At 37.1% G+C, this 25,841-nt stretch overlaps 1 protein-coding gene across 1 annotated transcript in view; it reads left to right on the top strand.

Moving 5' to 3' along the window:
- Positions 1-25,841, top strand: part of NALCN (sodium leak channel, non-selective) — a 364,348-nt gene that overhangs the window by 144,713 nt on the left and 193,794 nt on the right. The window contains exon 11 of the mRNA XM_054446842.2: positions 10,745-10,876. Coding sequence (XP_054302817.1) covers positions 10,745-10,876 — 132 coding nt within the window. The remainder of the gene's footprint in view (positions 1-10,744; positions 10,877-25,841) is intronic.

Raw genomic sequence — 25,841 nt, 5'->3', positions numbered from 1 at the left:
GTATATATACGTATATATGTGTATATGTGTATATATACATATATGTATATATATGAGCTTTTTCTACTCTTTCTGGACACCAAGGAACATGAAAGAAAAGTGTTGTGGAATAACTAATATTTTTTATTTTTCTTACCCATGTCCAGCCAAGTAAGCAAAGTCAACACTTCATTGTTGAAAAGCCAAGATTTTAGCATGTTTATTCTGAATTTTTCTTCCAAGTCAATAATGAAGTCATGCAGGGGTATTGAGTTCTTAATCCGTAAATTATAGGTTAGTTAATTGAAAGGTTTTTGTACATGTCATCGTTTACTTTTCCTTTCTCCTACTAATCCATAAATGTAGGCCACAAAGTGTGAGGAAACCAGAAGATTTTAAGTAGTGTTCTATAAGATAGTTTAAATTGTGACTATCCATTATGGCATTGTACTCTAGGAAATACATGTTGTCCTAAATTGAAGCTTTCATAAAGAAAATTTCCCATGTTTTAAATCAATTCAAGACAGATGATTTTATTGGACAGGATATAGGAAAAGTTCTATTTTAAATATTTCTTACTTTAACTGATATATTCAGATCTCTGTAGTCTTAGTGACAGTATCCCAATGCCCAGAAATGGCTTTTGTGTGCTCCTAGTGCTTAGTAAGGCATCCTAGCTGTGTGACTGCCATGGCATTGTGATTCATAAGCAGTCTCTAAACAGCAGAAAAGGACTATATATAATATATATGACCCAGACTAGAGTAACGAAGCTAAACACCTTAGAAAAGCCCAGAAAATAGTCTCCCCTTCCCACAAGGGTTATTATTTATGATCAATGTATGAGTTTTCAAATACCTTACAGCAGACTCAGAGATGCCATAAGAGCTGGGGGAGCTGAGTGGTGAACAATCAAGTTGAAGTCCAGGAGTCCTGACTGTTAGCATTTTCTGCTTTCCATAATGTAAATGCTCCCGCCATGGCCAATTTCAAGTCGCCGACATGACATCAGTAAACATGAAGGTGGAGAGAGACGCGACTGCACCTCCAGCACACCACAGCTGGGGCAAGCTGCACTCCCACTTCAGTCAGAGATGGCATATGCATGCATACATGTCATACATGTCTATGTAAACACATTGTAAAATTTTGTTTGCAGAAAGTGGAATTTTTGATGCCTCCATCCAAAGCACCTAGTTTCCGACATCACCGTAGAGGGAAAGAGAGAGGGAGACTTTCGAGAAGGCACACCCTTTCTCAAAGCGACACATCCAAAATGATGCATCGCTTCCATTTCTGTTCTGGTGGTGAGAACCAATCACATTGCTCCACTTCAGTAATAGTAAGCTGAGTGATATAGATGAGCTATATGCCAGGAAGAGGAAACCAGCTTGGTAGGTATAATAGCTTTTGCTAAACAACAAGGCATCCTAATACTTAATGGCCTGGACAGACACTAACTCTTGCTCATGATTTTGTGGATCAGTTGAACAGCCCTGCTAGTCTGAGCCAATCTCAGCTGACTACAGCTGAGCTCACCCCTGCCTCTGCGGTCAGCCACTCAACAGCTGGCATCTCTGATTTTGGGTGTGGCTCGCCGTTAATTGGAATGAAGAGAATGGCAGGGCCCATGACCACCTGGCCACCATGCAACAGGCTAGGCTGCAGCGATGATGTGGTCACTCGGGGTTCCAAGAGCAGCAAAAGTAATTTTTAATACACAAGTATTTTCCAAGTCTCTGCTTACTTCACCTTTGCTACCATCTCACTGACCAAAACAAGTCACGTGGCTGAGTCTGGAGTCAGTGTGGAGGATACTGCCAAGGATGTGTGGATACAGGGAGGTGAATTCAATTGGAGGTCACTGCGTTTTTTCACACAGGCTAAGAGGAATTCGAAAATCACTGGCTTGGCATCATAATCAGTCCTGCTTAGAGGTGATTTCTTTCACACCAGCCATTCATGGTGCTTTTTCGTTCTTGTTAAAATCTAGTTTGTGTTGTAAAGTCAAGAGGAGCTGGTGATTGAAAAAAATAACATCCACATTTGTTTGTTGATTTGTAATTTGACATCTAACCTTATTCTTACAGAGTAGAATGAAAGCTATACTCACATGGCCTAGAGATAAAGGGTCTGTTCAGGATTCCCTTACTCGGCTCTCCATTCCAATAAAGAGAGCCAGCTACTGATAGGGCGTGGCAGCTGGCAAGGTGTCCACTGAAATCACAGGCTCTTGGTACCTTTGTGGAGATCGACATGGACGGACAGATGGGAAAGGCAGTCTCTAAGGATATCCACTGGTTCTGTTTTCAGTGTTGATATAAGTGTTACCTTTTTAATATAAATTCTTTGTATTGGACAGAATAATTGTGTACATTGATAGTAGAAGTAATGAATATCCAGATGTCTTCTAAATAAGGGAAGCAAAAGATGTCCCACTTGCAAATGGGAGATTTATTTTAGGTTTTATGCATTTGGTCTTTTACACTGTGTCCTTGTTCTTATGTTCATGGCTCATATGCAAGATGGTTTCTGAGAATTTCATCATGAAATTGCATTGTTCTCCAAATAAGTTTATTTTGAAATCCAATTAAAACACAAGTTTTAGTACATGGCTGATGCAGTATTCAGTTGAGGAGACTTTGTTTTACTAAGTTGAGTTATTTTACTCACTCAAGCAGCAATGTAAAGACAGATTTCATTTCTGAGCTGTACTATTCATTATCCTAATTTATATTTATTGCAACCTCTGAGACCACTATTTTGTCTCTTTGCCTACAGTCTTCAGAATCTTTAAGTTACTGTTTCACAGGAAAAATTATTGGAGAAATTTAATAGAAATAGCTTTTATGAAGTACTTAAGCATTTATACCACAAAAAAAGATAAGATAGCTTTAGATCATTTTGAAAGTTTATAAATTTTCACGATCCATTTCAAGATTACTAATCTCTTCCACCCGATTTCTTATGTTACACCTTCAGACCTTCCCTGTAAGCAACCGACTGTATCTCTACTTTTAAATCCTTAGAGTGTTTTCCAAGACTGAAACAATGAGAGTTACAGAGCACACAGTGTCCACTGCAGGCTAGACTCTACACTGAAGTCTCATTTATTTTCATTTTACAGCCAAAAGATGTAGATGTCATCGTACTCATTTCCTCTGTGAGAAAACCGAGTCACAGAAAGGTGAAATCCGGCACAGAGACAAGATTTAAACTCAGCTCATCCTGTCTTCAAAATTGACATTCCATTAAACCATGGCAATCTTAAATCTTTCTGTGAAGAACAGATTGTCTTCAGCTTTCAAATTTAGAGTTCATGTACTTATACCTTCTATCCAACCACAAATACTTGGTGAGGAAGCTGCTGTCACTCTTTTTTAATATATAGAGCAATGTTGACTGATGAATTTTGACTGTCTGATACAAGGCAAGAGACTACCTGGTTTGGGCTCACAATGTCTAAGATGTTTCTATCTCTGCGGGCCTAGAAATCTACTTAGACTTTCTGAGCTTGTTTCTCCATATGTAAAAGGGGATGCAAAATTATCTACCTCACAGAGTTGTTGAGGATTAAAGATGTTATTACATCAGCAAGCAACATGTTTGGAATGAATCTTGGCACAAACCAAGCACTCCAGAAAACAGTAGCTCTTATTTCAATAATCCATCCTGTTGGTGTCCATTTTAATTGCGTGAGGAGGCCTCCCTGTGTTTGGCTTAGACTTCCACAGTCTCCTGGGAGGTTTGCTTTCATGGCAGGACTCAGAATCAATGTGGGAAAAAGTGACCTTTCTTGTTCTTCTGCTTGAGGTTGGACTCAGTCCCATTGTTCCAGACTCATTGTCTCATTACACTTTCTGACACAAAGCAAGATGAAAGCATTGGTTGCTAGAGTTTTATATCTGTAGTTGTCAACGTTACAGAGACCCCTCATTGGCAAGTCACCTTGTGTGGAACCCTATGGTCAGGTACCATTTTGTAGCCCTGGGCACTTTTATAGAATCATGTTTCATAGAAGGTGATTTGAGCTTGAGCTAGTATACAAGATGATTTGAGCTGCTGTCTGTCAAAATCGTTGACAATGCTGTGTTAGTTTCCTGTTGCTGCTGTAACAAATAACCACAAATTCAGTGACTTAAAACCACACGCATGTATTCTCTTAGAACTCTGCAGTTAGAAGTCCAAAATGGACTTCCTTAGGCTAAACACAAGGTATCAGCAAGGCTGCATTGCTTTTGGAGACTCTGGAGAAGAAATGGCTTCCTTGCCTTTTTCACCTCCTGGAGGCCACCTGCATTTGCATTTCCTAACTTTATGAGAGTCTGTAATGATGTCTTTATAATGCCTCCAAATGGTTGCAAAACTAACACATGCTTTTGTTTTTATGAAGCCAAACAGATTTAGTTGATTTTTGACCATGGAGTTGGGGTATGGGGACAAGGTTGACAGCCATTTTTGTGTTGGTGTAGTCCAACATATTACATTCCAGCCAGTATCTGTGGTATTCTAGTCTAGTCGTTATAGACTTTTAGAATCATGAAACTGTGAAGTTGTAAATAATCTTATAGGTCGCCCAGTGCAGCCTGCTATTAAGGAGTATCTCCTACAACAGTGCTTCTCAAAATTCAACATGCTCACGAATCACCTGGGAACCGTGTTAAAGATACAGATTCTGATTCAGTAGGCCTGGGATGGGGCCTGAGATCCTGCATTCTTAATAAGCTTCCAGGATGCTGCTGGTCCAGGGACCACACTTTGAGTAACAATGCTCATTCCTGACAGATAATGCTGCCTTGGGGATTAATCTAGTATAGATTCTTTGTATTTTGAAAATTCCACCTGTCGTATACACAGATAAGTAATTTCTGGATCAAAGCCAAACTAAAAACATATCCAAAACTCCTCTGCTTTTAAAAAATGTAAACCAAAATGACATTGCAATTAAAGGAAACTTTAAAAAATTGAATGTGTATGTAGAGTCTGAAGGACCTTATATTAAAATATGTAAATAAAAAATAATATGCACACACATATGTGAATACACATATATATGTACACACATACACATATACTAGAGATGTATGTGTTCATCTGTCTACATAGATAGGTAGAGGGATAGAACATGTATCCATATTAAATAATGCAATTGTGAAGACCTCAAATCATAAAATATTTTGTGGTACTGACTCAACTTTAACATTTTCCTTTATATTAATTTTTATTAGAAAATAAAAAATTGAAAAGTATAAAGTTGGACTTTCCTGTAGATACAAGCATGAATCTAAATGTAATGTCATCAGCCTTTTTACATTAAAGAAACTGATAGCCGGTTTCAAGCACTGGCTGAAGTGAATTGAGTTGAAGTGGGCCATGCCACTAGCTCTAACTTTAAAGCTGGAGTTACTGATTTTAATATTTAAATGTAGGTACTGCACATATTTATCACCTTAATTCTTATTTAATATTTGAAAGTTACTGCTTTGGAGAAAGTCAGCTAAGCAATGGTGATTATAGCGTATCAAAATCCATTGTAAGTGATTATTTTAATAACTCTGAACCAACAGGGACACGTAGACATTCAGACAAAAAACAACCTAATTATAATGACAGCACCAAAGTGAAGCTGTGACAGTTACAAAACCAATTTAAAAGTTTCTTGACAGCCATGGCTAAAAGCTTTGTTTGGATCTTTCAGTAATAACAGTTTACTTAAGACATAAATCCACAGCTAAGGAAAATAGAAAAAGAAAGTTGTGGCTTTTCTGCCATGCAGATGAAATGGAAATCAGCAGAAATGTTTTTAATAAAACATTATGCTGAAAGGATTATAGAAAAGGAATAATAGTTATGGGATTTAACTCTCACAATGCAAGAAAGACTAAATAACAATAAAAATTTTAATGAGCATAGAAACGTGCCAGATGATTTGCCTATCTGTGTTATGAAGGTCAATCATTTCTGCAAGTAAATTGATGTGCATATAAACATGTTGATTGGCAGCTCTGGAATTTGATTTCTGTATTACCTGTAAAATATAGTCAAAGGGAAATGGATATGCATCAATAGCCACGGTGACAGGAAGCCTTAATAAAAATCTACTTTCCCGATGTCACTGGCATGTCTCAAATTATTAGATCCTTATCAGTATTACTTACCTCACTAGATTGTGGGCTTAGTATGATATGCAACATAATTAATTCTTCAACCTCGGGTAATTAATTTCTCATTCCTGAGCAGAAAAATGCTTGATTCACAAAATTGCATTCCTTTTTTCTGTAAACCTTTGTAGAATATTTGTAAGTGTAATCGCCGTTCTAAGCCCTTTACATATATTGACTCGTTTAATATTAATAACAAGTCTTTGGAGTAGGTACTATTTTCTCCACTTTATCAATGAGAAAACAGAGGTTTAAGTAACTTCCCTGGGGCCACAGTGCCAGTAAGTGGTGCAGTTTCGGCTCCAGGCAGTTTGGCCCAGAGCCCCTGCTGTAGGATAAGGAAGACCCCATGAAACACATGCATAGAGTCATGGAGACATTGGCAGTGCTCAGAGGAGGCAGTTCTTGTTCTCTTACCTCATTTTAGTAATAACAGTTTACTTAAGACATAAATCCACAGCTAAGGAAAATAGCTCTTTGAGTTGCAAGGACTAAAGGATTCTTAGGTCAGACCAGACATAAGGGCATGTATTAATAAATACCCAGAAGAAATGAAACCTCAGAAAGAGGATGTGTGGTGGCGCTAGTCCCTGGGCAGATGTGGCTCAGTGGTGTGTTGTTTGTGCTCAGTTCCTTTCCACGGGTCTGCTTCTCTCTCCTCTTTCTGCTACCCAGGGCCTTCAGCCTCCACTCTCTCCATTTAAGTATTCTCTACCCCACAGTGGGCAGCGGGCCCCAGAACGAACTTTAAATAGACTAGGGTAAGAGCCTGATTCTGTTGTGTACTTGCTGTGTGACCTTGGAAAAATGACTTAGTCTCTCCGAACTGTGTGAAATGTGAGTAATATATCTCACCATATAGAGCTATGGTGTATATTAAAGTAGATAAAACAAATAATATTTGAATAATATGGATTATGACCAAGTGGGATTTATCCCTGGGATACAAGGATGATTCAACATATGCAAATAAATGAATGTGATACATCCTATCAACAGAATGAAGGATAAAAACTATATGATCATTTCAATTCATGCTAAAAAAGCATTTGGCAAAATTCAACAACTCTTCATGGTAAAACCCCTCAGCAAAACTGAGGATAGAAAGAACATATGTCAACATGATAAAAGCCATATATGACAGACCCACAGCTAGTATCATACTGAATAGGGAAAATCTGAAAGCCTTTCCTCTAATATCTGGAACATGACAAGGATGCCCACTATCACCTCTGTTATTCAACATAGTACTGGAAGTCCCAGCTAGAAAAATAGGACAAGAGAAAGATTAAAGGGCATCCAAATTGGAACGGAAGAAGTCAAATTATCCTTGTTTGCAGATGACATGATCTTATATTTGGAAAAACCTAAAGACTCCACAAGGAAACTATAAGAACTGATGAACAAATCTAGTAATGTTGCAGGGTACAAAATCAACATACAAAAATTAGTAGCATTTCTATAAGCCAACAGCAAACAATGTGAAAGAGAAATCAAGAAAGTAACCCCATTTATGGTAGCCACAAATAAAATAAAATTCCTTGCAATTAACCAAAAAATTGAAAGATCTCTGTAATGAACACTATCAAACAGTGATGAAAGAAATTGAAGAGGACACCAAAAATGGAAAAATATTCCATGTTCATGGATTGGAAGAATCAATATTGTTAAAATGTTCATACTACCCAAAGCAGTCTACAGATGCAATTAAATCCTTATCAAAATACCAATGATATTCTTCACAGAAATAGAAAAAACTCTAAAGTTATATGAAAGCACAGAAGAGCCAAAGCTATCCTAAGCAAAATGAACAAAGCTAGGGGAATCGCATTACCTGACTTCAATTTATAATTCAAAGCTATAGTAACCAAAACGCCATGGTACTGCCATAAAAACAGACACATAGACGAACGAAACAGAATAGAGAACCCAGAAGGAAATCCATACACCTACAGTGAACTTTTTTTTAACAAAGGTGCTAAGAACATACACTAGGGAAAAGAGAGTTCCTTCAATAAATGGTCCTGGACATCCATATGCAGAAGAATGAAACTAACCCCTATCTCTGTCAAGATACAAAAATCAAATCAAAATGGATTAAAGACTTAAAGCTATGACCTCAAACTATGAAATTACTGCAAGAAAACACTGGGGAAAATCTCCAGGACATTGGACTGGGCAAAGATTTTATGAGCAATACCCCCATAAGCACAGGCAACCAAAGCAAAAATGGACAAATGGGATTACATCAAGTTACAAAGCTTCTGCACAGTAAAAGATACAATTAACAAAGTGAAGAGACAACACACAGAATTAGAGAAAATATTTGCAAACTAACCCTCTGACAAAGGATTAATAACCAGAATATATAAGGCCCTCAAACAACTCTATAGGAAAAATCTAATAATCTGATCAAAAAATGGGCAAAAGATTTGAATAGACATTTCTCAAAAGAAGACATACAAATGACACAAACAGGTATATGAAAAGGTGTTCAACATCATTGGTCATCAGAGAAATGCAAATGAAAACTACAATGAGACATCATGTCACCCCAGTTAAAATGGTTTATATTCAAAAGTCAGGCAATAATAAATGCTGGTGAGGATTCAGAGAAAAGGGAACCCTTCTACACTGTTGGTGGGAATGTAAATTAGTACAGTCACTATGGAGAACAGTTTGAACGTTCCTCAAAAAACTAAAAATTGAGCTGCTGTAATTTAGCAATCCCACTACTGGGCATATACCCAAAAGAAAGGAAATAAGTATATCTAAGAGAAATCTTCACTCCCATGTTTGCTGCAGCACTGTTTGCAATAGCCAAGATTTGGAAGCAACCTAAGTGTCCATCAACAGACGAATAGATAAAGAAAATACAGTACATATGCGTAATGGAGCACTATTCAACCATAATAAAGAACAAGATCCAGTCATTTGTAACAACATGGATGGAACTAGAGATCATTATGTTAAGCGAAATAAGCCAGGCACAGAAAAACAAACATCACATGTTCTCACTTATTTGTGGGATCACAAAATCAAGATAATCAAACTCATGGACACAGAGAGTAGAGATTGGTTGCCAGAGGCTGGGATGGGTACTGGAGGGCCAGGGGGAGGTAGGGATGGTTAATGGGAACAAAAAAAAAATAGAAAGAATAGATAAGACCTACTATTTGCTAGCACAATAGGGTGACTGCAGTCAATAATAATAACTGTACATTTTAAAATAAAGAGTGTAATATAATCATTTGTAACTCAAAGGATACCTCATTCTCCATGATGTGCTTATTCCCCATTGCATGCCTGTATCAAAACATCTCATGTACTCCATAAATATATATGTATATATGTATATATATTTATGTATATATATTTATGTATATATATATTTATGTGTGTGTGTGTGTGTATATATATATATATATATATATACACACTTACTATGTACCCACAAATATTTTTAATGTGAATAATATGGCCTGGAACATAGTAACTGTTTAATACATGATAGCCTTTATAATAATACTCATTATGGCCGGGCGCGGTGGCTCATGCCTGTAATCCCAACACTTTGGGAGGCCAAGGCAGGCGGATCACGAGGTCAGAAGATCGAGACCATCCTGGCTAACATGGTGAAACCCTGTCTCTACTAAAAATACAAAAAAATTCGCCAGACATGGTGGTGAGCACCTGTAGTCCCAGCTACTCGGGAGTCTGAGGCAGGAGAACGGCATGAATCCAGGAAGCAGAGCTGGCAGTGAGCCGAGATCGCGCCACTGCACTCTAGCCTGGGCGAGAGAGCAAGACTCTGTCTCAAAAAATAATAATAATAATAATAAATAATACTCATTATTTTTAATGTTTAATTATCTCTATCTTAATGTAGGCAGTAGACTTGGACCAGACTTGGGTTCCAGTATTGAGTCCATCTTCAATCCCTGTTTGACAGTGGGAAAGTTATTTAACCTCTTTGAGCCTCAGTTTCCTTATTAGAATAGGTTCCTAGGGCGGTTATGAGTTAATTTATGTAAAGCACCTAGAAAAACTCCAGGTAGATAGCAAGTACGATGTACATGTCACTTACTAGAAGCTGTAGTAAAATTTTCAACAAATATTTATGGAAGTAACAAGTAAAAAATAAATCTTAGGTTTCTCTTACTTTTCCAGTTGTATAATAATCATCTCTAAAATATTTTCATCCACAGTATTCTCCCTTAACACAGAATAAAGTAATACTTGTTTTGTGTTACTAGCTTTTTGAAAGCCATTTATCCATACAGTCAGAATTAAGGATAAATACTACCCAACCAACCAATTAAAAATTAAGATGCAAGCCATGCACAAATTAAATGATATATATTTTCTATTTTTAGTCAAAAGTCTTTGAAACCATCTCCCTAGTCACTGTTTAGCTGCCTGAAAGAAAGTTCCCTTGCCTGCCCAGTTCAGCAGTGTGGGACATGGATGGCTTTATCTTGGAAGCCCTGTTTTGCATAGCAGCACATCACAGAGGTGCTGTCAGCCAAGGCCTAAGCCCGTCAATTACACTTAGTCATGAGGTTTATTTCTTTGTTAAGAGTCTGTCTGTTTCGCCCCCTCAGAAAATGATGCGGTCATCCGTTTTCCACATGTTCATCCTGAGCATGGTGACCGTGGACGTGATCGTGGCGGCTAGCAACTACTACAAAGGAGAAAACTTCAGGAGGCAGTACGACGAGTTCTACCTGGCGGAGGTAAGCAGCTCTCCACCGTGCAGATCGCTGGGCAAGGAGCAGGCGAACCGCGGACAGTGCCTCTTAGAGATGCAAAAGTGAAGTGTAGCCTGTTTGTTACTTGACTTTCACCAAAGCTGAATCATTGTCTGCTTCTTAAGTGCTTCCTCTGGTCACCGTGTGGCCTGATTCATTTCCTGTCACCACGGGCCTGAGTCATCTTCCTCACAGTATGTCACGTTGCCAGGGTAACCCTTTTCCCCTGGGCCTTACTCTAGGATCTTGCTGTTTTCCTATCCACCTCTTATTATCTCTCCCTTTCTCAGCTTACGTTAGTTTGTTTCCTACTAAGTACAAGCAGGCACAGATTCAGAAGATCATAAATAAGCTGGTCAGCTCAGCAATACCTAGAAGAGGGCTGGAAGGAAATATAGAGAGATGATAATGATAATTACTGCTCTAGAAACGGGTGTTACAACCTACATTAAAGACGTCAATTAAAGGTAGGTTTCATGATTAAATAAGCATCTCCCTAGCACTCTACATATCATATTAGAGTTTTGGAATAGTACTTCCTATTGATAAGGTAATTTTGTTAATACCTGATTCTTAAAATATCTTAGTTTTTATTTCTTTCAATAAGTATTTTGCATTTATATTAAAGCATTTTAATAATTTTCCAAGATCTTTGTTTTTTTCAATGTAAAAACTTACCTAAAATATATCTCAGAATTCAATGGTTACATATTTATGAAAAAATTGATTGACAACGTAGAAACCTATTCATCGTGTGAGTGAGGTATACATACACAGTTGTACAATGCTTCAATAAATCCAACCTATGAAAAAGTAAACTGAAAAGGCAGAAAAAAGTCACAATTTTATTATTTTTATTACCAAAGCATTTTTCACATAAAAAAATCAATTTGCCATATAATTAAGTGTTATTAGATTCCTAGAATTCTCTCAGTACATTTAAAAATTGATTTGGTTAATAAAAATTTAGTCTACCCACACACAAGCTTTCTGAAAAAGAATTGATTGCATGTACCTATTGAGTGTAGACATCTATGTGGATATCAAGAAACTTTTAAGTAGTCGCTTCTGAATTCTCCTCTTCATGGAAGTGTGTCTCCTGAAACAAAATATCGTTAATACAAAACTTTTACTGGGCTACAGTCTCTGTGATGCAACCTTTGCCCAATGGCTACCTGGTATACAGAGCTTACAATCTAGCAAAAAAAAAAAAAAAAAATAGTAAACAATAAGAGTTTTGTGCTATGGAGAACTAATGACGGGCTGATGAAGAAATTATATCCAGCCCAGCCTCTGAAAAATAGGTATAATTTTGCTGAAAATCCAGCACACAATGAATGGATTGTCATTAAAAGCAGAGAGAAGGTTGGGTATGGTGGCTTATGCCTGTAATCCCAGCACTTTGGAAGGCCAAGACGGGTGGATCACGAGGTCAGGAGTTCGAGACCAGCCTGGCCAACATGGTGAAACCCCGTCTATACTAAAAATACAAAAAATTAGCCGGGTGTGGTGTCGGGCACCTGTAATCCCAGCTACTATGGAGGCTGAGGCAGGAGAATCACTTGAACCTGGGAGGCGGAGGTTGCAGTGAGCTGAGAGCACAACACTGAATTCCAGCCTGGACGACAGAGTGAGACTCCATCTCAAAAAAAAAAAAGCAGAGAGAAGCCTGGACTGATACTAATATTTGAGGTAAATTTCTAACACAGGGAAAGAACAATGAAGGAAGCCCCATCAAGTTATTTCTGTTTTTCCCAGGAAGTAGGAAGCAAGGTCTACATCCGGCCAGATGATGAGACAGTGAAGTGGGAAGTTGGCAAAGAAAGGGGAGAGGGAAGAGGTGCCTAGGGTTAGGCAAAAAATTAACAATACAGCAAATGGCAACATTAAAGATCCATTTAGGACTACGGATTTACAGTGATACCAATTTAGAAAGCTCTGCAACTTTTTAGCCCTGTATAAGAAAAGGGAAAAGCAACATTTAAATCAATCCAGCTTTAGGGTTCTTTTTCAGGTTGGGGGAACTGAGAAACAAGGGGAAAAGATGAACTGCTGGCAAAGGAGTTGAAATGATGGCCCTGTGGTCTCTGTTGGATGTGGAAATGGGAGGAGAACAGAGGAGTGAAGGTGAAGGATCAATGGTCTCTATGTGGTTAAAGAACAGGTACCACCGAAGTGATGGAAGAATAGAACTAGAAAAGGTTGTGATCAGAGAGTGGAGTCCAGGGTTTTACAATTCCAGGGTAATTCTAAGTAATGAAATATAAAATCTAGGGTGTCACATGGATGTGGGTGGCTTAAACATATTGATGGAGTCAAGGCAGAAATGGAAAGGACTGTTGAAGCTAAGGCGCTGGCTGAGTCTTCACATGGACATTGAAGTCACTCAGAGTGAGGCCAGTTCTTGGAGAGAAGAGTGGAGTCAGGGAGCAAAGTCACGGGGAATGAGCGAGTGAGTGATGAACAGATTGACAGAAGGACAGAAGGCAGTCACAGGGAGAGTGGGAGACAGCATGGTTTAACCTCATGGAATACGTTGCAAAGGAGTCTCAAGGAGTAATGGACGGGCACCTCTTCCTTGTCCACATATTCTACTAGAAAGGGCTGGAAAGGGCTGCAGGGGTAACTCATGTATTTGAGAGAGAATCAGTTGAGGCACAGACAGAAAGTAGATTCTGGGAACAGAGATTGATAATGTAGAGGACATTATTTAACGTAGGAGAGACTCAAAGATCAGTTCAAGGCTCTGAGGAGGGAGAAGTGGGAAGATCGATGAGACAGAAGAATGATACAAGAGTAATAGCATCAGTAGGTAAAGAGTTGCTGACAAAAATGCCAGGAAACAAAAGCAGAAATGACCACAAGAGATTACAATTATGCTCATCTCTCTGGGAGGAGGAATCTGCATCTGCTCCTGAGGGAATCGTGACATTAGAGATTACAGTAACATTGCTTTTGTGATCTAGCCCAGGGTGGGCAGCTGGTCACACTGAATCAATCCTGGAGCATAAGTGAATAGGCCCTCCACACTGGCAACAGCAAGGAATGGAATTCTTTAGTAAATTTTACCTAACTTTTTCACATACAAAATGGATCCTTTCCTAATGTGTTTATGTGTGGTAGATTATTTATCCTCATACTGTAAGAAATTCCAACAAAATGTCAAATAATTGAATGTTGTAGAGTTGACTGGTTACTATTTAAGTGTATTGTAGAGTCCAGGGGTAGTTGGTAAATCCTTGTCTTTTTTCTTTTTTATATAATATTAAAAATAAAAACAACCTCAACAACAGACAGACAGAACTGGATGATGGAACTCAGTATATATTATGTGTCCAATAATTGTTGTCCCTTGACAATAATAATAAGAAAGGGGGTGGGAGGAAACTTTGAGAGGTGGTGGATATGTCAATGGCATTGATGGTATGGGTTTCACAGGGGTATGCTTATTCCCAAACTCATCACATTGGTACATTACATGAATGCAGCTTTTAACATGTCATTCATTCGTAACAAAGTGGCAAATCAATTGACCAGCTAACAACTAACTCTTTGAAATCCTGGAAAAATAAATAAATAAATAAACTAGGTAGTGGTGATTTTGTTCACTTAAACAACCAGATAGACCCCATCAGTTTACTCTTGAACTACTTAAGCATTCTGAATTTGTTCCACTCTAGGTTTTGGGGTTTTGGGTGGGGTTTTTTTGTTGTTGTTGTTGTCTTCTTCTTGTTTTTGTTTTTGTTTTTTTTTTTTGAGACAGTCCCACTCTGTTGCTCAGGCTAGAGTGCAGTGGCACCATCTCAGCTCACTGCAACCTCTGCCTCCCAAGTTCCAGTGGTTCTCTTGCCTTAGCATCCCAAGTAGCTGGGATAACAGGAACACCCAGCTAATTTTTTTATTTTTAGTAGAGATAGGGTTTCGCCATGTTGGCCAGGCTGGTCTCAAACTCCTGGGCTCAAGCGATCCATCCATCTTGACCTCCCAGAGTGTTGGAATTACAGGTGTGAGCCACCACTCCTGGCCGTTCCACTCTGTTTTTGATTTTGTGTGTTTGACTTTCCCCAAGTATGTTTCGTTTTTATTCAAATTACATTGCCATTTCTCTTTGTATCAGAAACTTATACATGAGACAAAGTGATTTGTTTCAAATGAATGTGAAAAAGTCAATTTAATTAAACTTACTTTTTCATAATATATTCTATTTTTATAAAGTTTATAAAAATGGCTTGAGTTTAGGCCAGGGTTCAGCAAACTCTTTTTTGCAGACCCAGATAGTAAACATTTTGCCTTTTGTAGACCACCCTCTCTCTGTCTCAACTACTCAACTCTGAAATTGTACAAAAGTGAGTGTGGTCTCAGAATGGTTGTTTTCCAATAAAACTGTATTTACAAAAATGGATCTTGGTTTAAGCTATAGAAACAGAGACCAATGTCAAATAATTGAATATTGGATTATATTCAATTATTTAAAATACAAATAAATAATAACATTTTGTGTTAAAGTCAAATATTTTAATATTGACAACAATAAAGCTATGATTTTTGGGGGGCCCATTATGTTCCAAGTGCTTTAAAAGAATTCATTGTCTCGTTTAATTCTCAAAATAGTTATAATAACAGCAATTCAAGTTTATAGACTATAATGATGCAGTATTTAAGGCAATAGCATTATGTGATATTTTGAAAAGTTTATTTTAAAAATAGATCACAACAGGTCATGAGCTTTTAAAGAAGTAATTTTTTAAGTTCCCACATATTCCAGAATAAATTATTTAGAAAATCTAAAATAAACCACTTTACCCATTAAGAGCCAACTCACAGTCTAAAAATCACCCTTTAAGAATAAATTAAGCTTCTTAGCTTCTGTTGTGAAGCTGGGGACTTGTTTTGTTACTTTGGATTAATTAACCTACATTTAGAATTGGTTAAGAAACAGGAAAAAGTTTACCTCTTTTCTAGCCTATGCATAAACAGAAAAAGGTAAAGTTTATTTTCCTCTGTAAGAATTTTAACTTTTCATTGTGATCTAAGAGAATATGTTATTATTGCACATTAAATCATATGTTATAATGAACATAATTACATTTTAAAATATATATTATTTTCTTAAGAAATAAAATATGAGCAATATTTTTCTTATTATTATATGAATGTATTTGTATCCATTAGGCTGTACATTTAACAAAATTTATCAGCACAGCACAGGAGATTAAAAGCTTCGTCTCCTTTTATCTCAATTCTTCTTTTGAGAAACTCACAAACAGATGGGAGAGATACAACAAGGAAGCGAACGGACCTACAGAGAGACCCAAAGTTAGCTCTGTGTCACCTCCTAGCATTATCCCCAGCTATGTTCTCTGATTTCCTCTAGACCTATCTGAATGGGGAGCTCAACCCTCTTCCACCTCCTGGTGTTAAGTATTAATGAGGACAGTCATGTTTTCTAATGAAGCCAGAGGGGAGAAAAGTCCTAGGACTCTGTGCTACATACCCCACAGTAAATTAACTAGAACTCCTCTTTCTCTCAACTCTATCCCTCCTACCCAACCTACTCCCATATCTCCCCAACTTGTCATCAGCCAGGCAGGCTCTTCCCCTGCTACTCATGCACAGCAATTCCACTCCACCCCCAGACTTGCATCTTCACTTGCTCTTTGTTCAGCAAAACAAAAAGCTCTGCTATTAAGAGGATCTAGATTCCTCAGACAAGAAAGTATCATCTATTACTTAAGCCCTCTTAGTCCCCCACAGGAAATATTTCTTTTAAATACGTTCAGGGTTTCTCTGCAAAGATTTCACATGGATATAAAATTCTTCATCTCATTTCAATTATAAAGACAGAGAACAGAGAGGAAGAAGGGCCTAGTATCCTTTCTTACATGGCAGTTGTGCTTGGTGATGGGGAATCAGAGGTAAATAAAGTAAATAAGACATGGCCATGGATGTGTGACTCTAGGGACCTCTTTCTACTCTTAGGAGCTATAGTTCTGTGAGAATCTTAAGAGATTATCTGGTGTAATCTTGAGTGAGGTGTATACCTAAAATTTGTGGCAATAACATGATTTATCAAAGAAATTTTAGTGAATCTAGAAGAAGAAATTAAGAACAATTTCCAAGTCAGTATTTGTCTCAACACATCATATCCATATGAGCAGTTTAAGTTATTAAATCCATGTTTCCAATAGATCTAAAAATCATTCTGTATTGTGGTAGAGAACTAAAATATGTATTAAGTTGTCTTGTCGGAGGGAATGAGTCATAAACTGCCAAGGTGCTAGTTCGTTGAGAGAAGTTACAGCTTGAGAGAATGTTGTTTCTAAAACAGATTATTGATGAAGCAAAAGGTGCTGAGAATAAATTAATTTTACATAAATAAGATTTGGGCAGGATTAGACTTATTTATGTCAGACACCTCTGATGTCAGAAGCAACCATTAGCCTTTGTGTATTAATATGATTATTTTGCAGGATTTTTTTCTATGGTTATTTATTTTTCCTTCTTTTTGAAATTTCTATCTTTGAAAATCTGTGACTTTCTTTTATTTCCTTCTTAATCAGAAAGTATTTCATAAATTCAACACATAGAGAAAATATTATAACCAATATTTGTGTGTCCATCACCCAGATTTTTTAAAAATTAATAGTTTTTCATGTTTGGTTCAGGTTTTTCATTCATAAATAAAACATCATTAGTAGAGTAGAAGCTCCCTGTGTACCACTTCTTGATCTCCTCCTTCTCCCTAATCTACAGAGAACTATATTCATCATATCAATGCATGTTTTATAATAGGATGAAGTGTTAAGATGCCACTTTTTCACTCCTCATTATATTTGGGAAATTGATTCATGTCAATCTAAGCATGAATTTATTTGTTCTGCATGTAAGGGCAATGGGTATTTCAATTGCTTCCAACTTTTTGCTGTTGAAAACAACACTTCAGTAAACATTCTCATTAGAGTTTCTGTGCCACATTTGGGAGAGCTCTTTCTAAATATATACCTAGACTTAAAATTGTCAATTTGTCAGATATGCTCACTTTCAACTTTGCTAAATATTGCTAAATTGAACTTCAAAGTGCTTGTGTCAATTTACATTCCTACCAGGATATATGAGCAGCTCTACTTCATGCTATATTTTTATGTTCAGGATTTTTAATTTTCTTACAATCTCATATAATCATTATAGTCTTAATATACATTTTCTTGGTTACCATAGAGATTTAACCTTTTTTTCATATTCTGTCAGCCCTGAATTTCCTCTTCTATCATTTTACCTGTTTAATCTGTACCCTAATTGATTTTTCAGTTATCTAGTAGTATGCAGTGCAGACATCTCCTAGCCTTCAGCTTGTCTTTTAACTTTTATTTGCTGTCTTTTCTTCAATAGAAGTTATTAATTTTAACACTGTAAGATATAGTCATCTTTAATTTTTGATTCAGTGCTTTTTGTGTCTTATCTATACCAGAGTCATTAAAGACATTCTCTGATAGTAAAGGCTAGAGTTTTCAAGTTGTGCTTTTTCAATTTTAGACTCCAATACATTTGGAATGAGATAAGGACTTGATTTTTTCCCCATATATAAACAATTGTCCTTCGAAGATTCATTGAAAATTCATTCTTTCCTCACTCCTGTAGTGCAATTTCTGTCATATATCAGGTTTACACATGTGCACAATTGTGTTTCTGGACACCTCAGTCTGTGTCTATACATCAAAGCTTTAGTTGATAAGATGTTGTCATAAGTGCTATCCTTTATAATAAACCTTGAGATCTATTAGGGCAAGCTACTGATGTTGATATTCTTCTTCAGAGTTGTTTTATCTGTTCTTGGCCTTGCTATTCTTGCTCTACATTATGAAAATTTAATTCATTTTAGTAATGAGATTTTAACTGATGTTAAGAACATCTCTATTCAGTTATTCTAACCTTCCTTAGTGTTTTCCAATAATGCTTTGTAATTTTCTCCAAAGGTCTTCCACATTTTTTGTTAGATTCATGCCTATATATCCTACAGTTTCTTTTGTGAATGAAATAATTTCAATTAAATTTTTATTGATGTAGGAATAATATTAATTTGTTTATATTGACCTAATTCATAGCCAGCAACTTTACTACAATTTGTTGTTTGTGATCATCCATAGACTTGATTGGAATTTCTATGTAGATAATTGTATCTTCTGAAACTAAGGTTTTGTCTTTCCATGTCTAATTATCATATCTCTGATTTTTTTCTTCTTTTATTATCCTGGCATGGGTCTCTAATAAAATGTTGAATAGAGGCAGTGATAGTGGACATGCTGGGTGTTTTTCTATATTTTGATACGAATGCTTATGATTTCATCATTAATGTCTTTTGTAGGTTTTTATAGATGTCTTTTATCATGTTAATAAAGCTCACTTCTATTTCTAGGTTGCCAAGAGCATTTCTCATTATGAGCTGAGTATTCAATCTTCTTCTACATATATTGAGCTGACTACACAGACTTTCCTTTTTAATTTCTTAGTGCAGTATATTAGAATAATAGATATTTTGATACTGAAACTATTTTAGATTCCTGAAACACTTGATTTTGTAGCATTACTTTTAATAAACAAATCCAATATGCTGACATTGTGTTAGGAATTTTCAATCATAAGGATAGTAGTTCTATGATTTTATTTTCTTTTACATTGCTAGTCTGATTTTGTTAGGGAAGTTACACTTCCTTTCACAAATGAAATAGACATATTTTTCTCTTTTTCTCTTCTGTGAAAGAGTGAATAAAGTCCCTCTGGAACACCATCTAGGGCTATTGTTTGCAGTGGGATCCCTGGTGGAGAAAGGGAGAAGAGAGATCTTGATTAATGACTTATTTTATGGTTTGATTATTATGGTTTGTCAGTTTCATGGTTTATTGCTTGCTATTTATAGAGTCATTAATTTTAACTAATGTCTCACATTTCCACAGTTTTCTCTCAGGATCTTTATAATCTCTATTGAAACTGAAGGTATAATCCTTTTTGCTGCCAATATTGTTTATTTATAACTTTCTTTTTATAAAAGTAAATGACTTCTGATGCTAACTATCTGGATTTTAGACCAAACTTCACAGCACAGGGGCACAGTCCTCTACAAGATTGCCCTTACTTGAGATACCAACTGTAAGCTCAGGGGGTTCCAGGGCCTCCCTGACATATGACATATCATATGGCTAATATGGTTGATATGTCATATGACATATCATATGACATATCAACAGGCTAAAAACTCGGGGGTTTCCACTAGCCTTCTCAAGTTTGATAATTTGCTAGAATGACTCATAGAAATCAGGAAAGTGCTATACTTCTGATTACATTTTTATTAAAGCAAAAATGTTGCAAATCAGAGCCAGCCAAAAGAAGAGATGCAGAGCGAAAGGTATGGAGGGTGCTATATGTGAAACTTCCTGTTTCCTCTCTTCATGGAGTGAGGATATATCACCCTCTCAGCACATGGATGTGAAACAATATTCAGAGTGCTGACAACCAGGGAAACTCACCTGACTTTGTGCTGAAGCTTCTGATCGGGGTTTCCTTAGATAGGCATGATCGCTGGAATCATTGGCCATGCACACAAGGTTGGAGTTTCTGACATGGCCAGTGCTTATGAATGATCTCATTGCCATAAACTACCAGGATCACCATAAATAACAAAGATACCTATCAATTGGCAAATTCCAAGGATGTAGAGGCTACTTCCCAGGAACTTGAGACAAAAGCCAGTCAAATTCTTTATTTTTCATTCAAAGAACCAGCTTTTAGTTTGGTTGATACTAACAGTTTCTAAGGTACCTGAAATTATTGGTTCGTTCCCAATATTTTGAAATATTAAGACCCTTTATTTCTTCGTTTTTTAAATTTCTCCTCTCACCTTTATTATTTTTTCCTTTTCATTTATCTCTTTGGTCATCTTAAACTTCTTTGAAAATTGTTTCTTACTGGGGTTCTCTGGGTAGAATATAAATCATTCTATTATAAAGATACATGCATGCATATGTTCATCGCAGCACTATTCACAATAGCAAAGATGTGGAATTAACCCAAATGTCCATCAGGGATAGACTGGGTAAAGAAAATATGGTACATATACACCACGGAATACTAGGCAGTGACAAAAAGGAACGAGATCATGTCCTTTGCAGGGACATGGATAGATCTGGAAGCCATTATCCTCAGCAAACTAACACAGGAACAGAAAACCGAACACTGCATGTTCTCACTTATAAGTGGGAGCTGAATAATGAGAACACTGAATAGCTGAACATGGACACAGGGAGAGGAACAACACACACTGGGGCCTATCAGGAGGTGGGGGGAGGGGGAGCATCAGGATAAATAGCTAATGCACGTGGCGCTTAATACCTAGGTGATGGGTTTATAGGTACAGCAAACCACCATGGCACACATTTACCTATGTAACAAACCTGCATATCCTGCACATGTATCCTGGAACTTTAAATTTAATTGAATTTAATTTTAAAATAAAATAAAATAAAATAATAAAAACAACTAAATTATTGTGAAAAAAAGTTTGACAAAATTAATTTTATTGAAAGTAAATTCATATTTTGAATTTTAGAATTTTGTTTTCTTTCTCAGATTTATTTAAAATCTTCGCATGCTGCCTCATTTGGCTTGGGAGATTTTCTTATTTATCTCTTTCTCCCTCTGTGATCACTTCTACTTTCTTAGGGATATTGCAGTTGCCTTAACCTTGATCCTGTGCTCCACCATCCAGAGCCAGGTTTTTAAGTGTCATTTGGAGATTGCTAGCCCCTTGATATGGGTGATATCACAGTTCTTGTCCCTAGTGTATAGTCCATAAAAGATCTTGTTCTGATTTTTCAGATAAGCTGATTATTTCTCCTCCGGCCTCTGGAGGCCTGCAGCTGCCTATAAGGTCTTAGCCTTGGGTAGTTGGTCTCACTGTCCTTTCCTCAGCAGAGAAACCCATCCTAGTCCCTGTCTTTATGCTGTGAAGTTTCTCATGTTTACCTTATCTAAGGTGCCTTAGTCTCCTCACCCTATAGGAAACATTTGGGTCCAACATTGCCTGATTCTTGACCTAGCATATGTTTTTGTTGCATTTCTGGTCAACAAAGAGGTTAACCTCTTTAAGAATTCCTTCCTGCCTCTTTGGTTTCCTGTTTTTTCCTTTGATCACAGTGTGTTTGAAACAGAAGGGGTTTCATAAATCATGAATTCATTTTGCCATCTTGCAAGGAGTCCTCTTTTCTAGAAAAGTGATTTCTGCATTCATCTGAAGACATTTGGTTTTATGATATTTGTTAAAATGAAGAGTCATTTATTTTGGCCCCAACAAAATCTGACACCCATGTTTGAGTTCATTAATCACAAAAAATGACAAAATGAAGAAAATAATCAATCTTGCCATAGCAGCAGTCTTTGACATTATTGTTGAGTTTAATTTCATTTTCTGGGAAACTTCAAGTAAATAGGTTTCTGCTGACAATTACTTTTTCTGTGTGTTTCTAAAAGATTTGGACATTATCTAGTTAGCTAAAAATATAATACAATAATGACAATCTGGACTACTCAACCATCCATCTCAAAATTTGCTCTTTATAACATACTGATATACACTATAAGCTAAGAGTAGGTGATTTACAGACAGCTCCAGACTGATACAGGTAATCAGTAATCACTTTTTGTTGTTATTGAATCTGAATTTCATCTAAGGGAATGGGATTGCCTGGACTGATTTTCTTGTGAGCTTTGTCCTGTAATCTTTCTTTGTGATAAATATGCATTTTTTTCTCATGATATCCATCATGATTCTTTGAAATTAGAAAACAGAGACTGCAACATAAATATTAGATAACACATTTCAAATATCTTTCCACTCATGGGCAGTGTCCATCTCTATCATTTTATCTCACAGGCCTGTGTTTACGAGATTAGTTAAACTCTGCTCTTGTTACCGGTAGAGGGTCTTGACTGCAAGTTGTCCGGGTTCTTGATGTTTTGAATAAAGAATTGAACAAAACACACAGCAAAGCAAGGAAAGAATGAAGCAAGGAAAGCAGAGATTTATTGAAAGTGAAAGTACACTTCACAGTGTGGGACTGAGCCCAAGCAGCAGCTCAAGGGCCCCAGATACAGAATCTTCTCAGGTCCAAATACCCCCTAGAGGTTTCCCATTGGCCACCTACTTGGTGTTCAACCCATGTAAATGAAGTGGTGGCCCGCAATCAGAGGCTGAGGTGAAGTTATGAAGTTACATTCCTAGGCAAGTGTCTGGTTGGGAAAAGCAACCAATCAGAGGTACTTTCAATTATCCATCTGTCGCACAGAAAAGGTGGGGGTTTGCCAAGGGAGTAGCCCCTGGTCCTTTTGTTACTCAGGCATGGAAAGTTAGGGTTTTTCTTTCAATTTAGTTCTAAGAAGGCAGTGTGAAATGGACTTAGGTTCCCTGTCTCCAGACCCTATTCCCCTGCCTCATTATGGCCACATCAAACCAGGTATGTCGGTTGAGCATGCATTCTCAACAGGGAGAAAAATCACCTCCGAAGGGGTAAAAATATGTTCTTAGTTGGGGGGTAGAAAATTCTCACTCTTTTATAATGCAGATTGCCATGTAGACCAAATAACAAAAGTAGAGTATGTAAAAAGATATATAATATGGTAGAGGTATCAAAACTCCATGAGGTGGTGATTAAGAACAAAATCTCTAAAAGGCTTCTTAGAAGAGGTGATTTAAAAAAAAAGATTGGGAAACACTGCTTTGGGGTATTTGTAAGAAGAAATAAATATTTCTCTTCTTTTTTCTATGCATTGTTTCTAAGTTTTCTTAAAGTAATGCAAAAAAAAAAAAGAAAAGTTTATTATACTCTTACAAATTTTGTCTTAACTCTTAAAAAGTTAAGTTTTAACTTGTAGGTACTCACAAAGGTGGAATGCACTGCAGAATGTGAAACAGAAGAAGGGTTCCAATGAGACCTTCTTGGTGCGGGGGCTGCAGACTGAGGAGGGCCAAAGCAGTGGAGGGCTCCCAGGCTAAGAGTGACAAATGGAAGCCACTCTTCCACTTTTCCACAGGCTGCCTGCTGAATGCCTGAGATTTGCAGAAAGCCTTGAGATTGGACACCTGCTCAGGTGACTTTGGTGGGAGCCCTCCAGGCAACTAGGTTCTGCAGAGAGCCCAGTTGCCTTCTCCCTTTTAGATGGCTCCCAGCATGCCCCTGGCAAATTCCACCCTGTCCAGCTACCATCAAGGTTGAGTTCACTGCAATAATCTGGAGCTGCACATTGAGAAGTGGTTACTAGAGCTTGCCTCCACTGCTTCTATTTTGGTTCTTCTGAACTATTATAGTCCTCTGAATTTAAGTCCTATACCAAACCCCATAACCTACACTGAAATACTTAGTGATCATTTAAACTAATTTGATTTTCCTAATCACCTTCTTTAAATCCTGACACAGTTCTTCTCTATGACAGGATAACCCATACCTTCAAGTGAGTTAAGCATATTTTTATGTGCATTGTTTTTCCATAAAATGTTATCACTTTGGCATTAACATTTCAGAGAGCTAGAGTGTTGGCTTGTAGAAGTTAACAAATTATATTCAAAGCAAGGCATTTGATTCCAAGAGAATCTGGAATCAGGAATTCTAGGGGAAAATCAGTGAGACTATAGATATTTAAATATAATCACATAACAATTTGCTAAATCTTTTAGTGCCTTTTAGTGTCTTTCAAAAGAATATCATTTTCCCACAGAGAAAATTGTAATGCAAACAGATCCAGCTGCATATTTTACTATAAATTATGCTCATTTAAACAGTTCATTCCATCTGTCCTTTTGATAATATATGCAGTTAGTAAGGTGATTAATTGTATGTATACATAATTAGACAATCTATTGGAATATCTTTCAGACATTTATTAGTAGTTTTCTTTAAAAAAAACACTTTAAAATGGATCACCACTCTTTTTTTTTGGAATGAAAATCTCAGTCTGAAAATACAGGTGAAGGGAGAGATGATGTCATGAGTGCCTATTACTGCTTCCTCTGCTAATACAGCAACCAGGTCAGGCATGTGGATGGGACCTTCATGACACATCAATTTCAGTTTCTCGTGAGATTCCCTAGTATCCATAGGAGAGAGAACAGGTTCAGGTCTTCCCCATATCATTGCAAGGCCAGAACTAAGGAGCCTGTGCTAGAGAGGAAGTACCTCTCGCAGGACTTGCAGCGAAGTCTGAGTCCTCTGGTCCCCTGAGGCCACTGCTCAGGGCAGAGAGCATTTCATTTCCTGCAGAGGAGCTGGACCTGCCTGCATGCTGCTTGTGGTCCAGGAGCAGTCCACAGAGTCCTGTGGGTCTCAGTGGGCCAGGAAGGGAAGCTCACTAGAGACCGAATTACTCCAGGTGGAGAAGGGGGTCAATAAATGACTCCACTCATTTCTGGGAAATCCTGTAATCAAAAAGCCTTCTTCAGATGTTCAGCAAAGGAGCTATGGCTTTTCAGGTCTTTCGCCTCCATAAACTTTGGTGCCCTCTACTACCCCTCATTTGCCACTGCTTAAGATAGCATAAAAGACAAACGACAATTACATCAAAAACATATGTCCAGGGTGAAGGAAAGAAAAGTTAACTCACACATGAAGGGAGACTCAGAAATTGAGGATGAAACTCAGAGAATCAAGACAAATGTCTAGTATAGGGATTTCCCAAGCAAGTAGAATTGATGGGAGAAAGAATAGTTTGTTGTTGTTGTTGTTGTTGTTGTTGTTGTTGTGTAAAAATTAAGCAGGGCACAAAATAAAATTTCTGTAACTTCAACTAAAAATGTCCAAAAAATGAGTTAAAAAAAGGGCATAGTCCTTGAGAGCTAGTTTTTAATATGAGAGATGAAGTAGGAAAAAATAACTCAAAAAGTGGTAGAGATATGATAATAAGGGCAAAG

The sequence above is a fragment of the Pongo pygmaeus genome, chromosome 14 (genome assembly GCF_028885625.2).
Source record: "Pongo pygmaeus isolate AG05252 chromosome 14, NHGRI_mPonPyg2-v2.0_pri, whole genome shotgun sequence".
Classification (NCBI taxonomy): Eukaryota; Metazoa; Chordata; class Mammalia; order Primates; family Hominidae; genus Pongo; species Pongo pygmaeus.
Note: the sequence above shows the minus strand (reverse complement) of the source record. Positions and strands in the feature narration are given on the sequence as shown.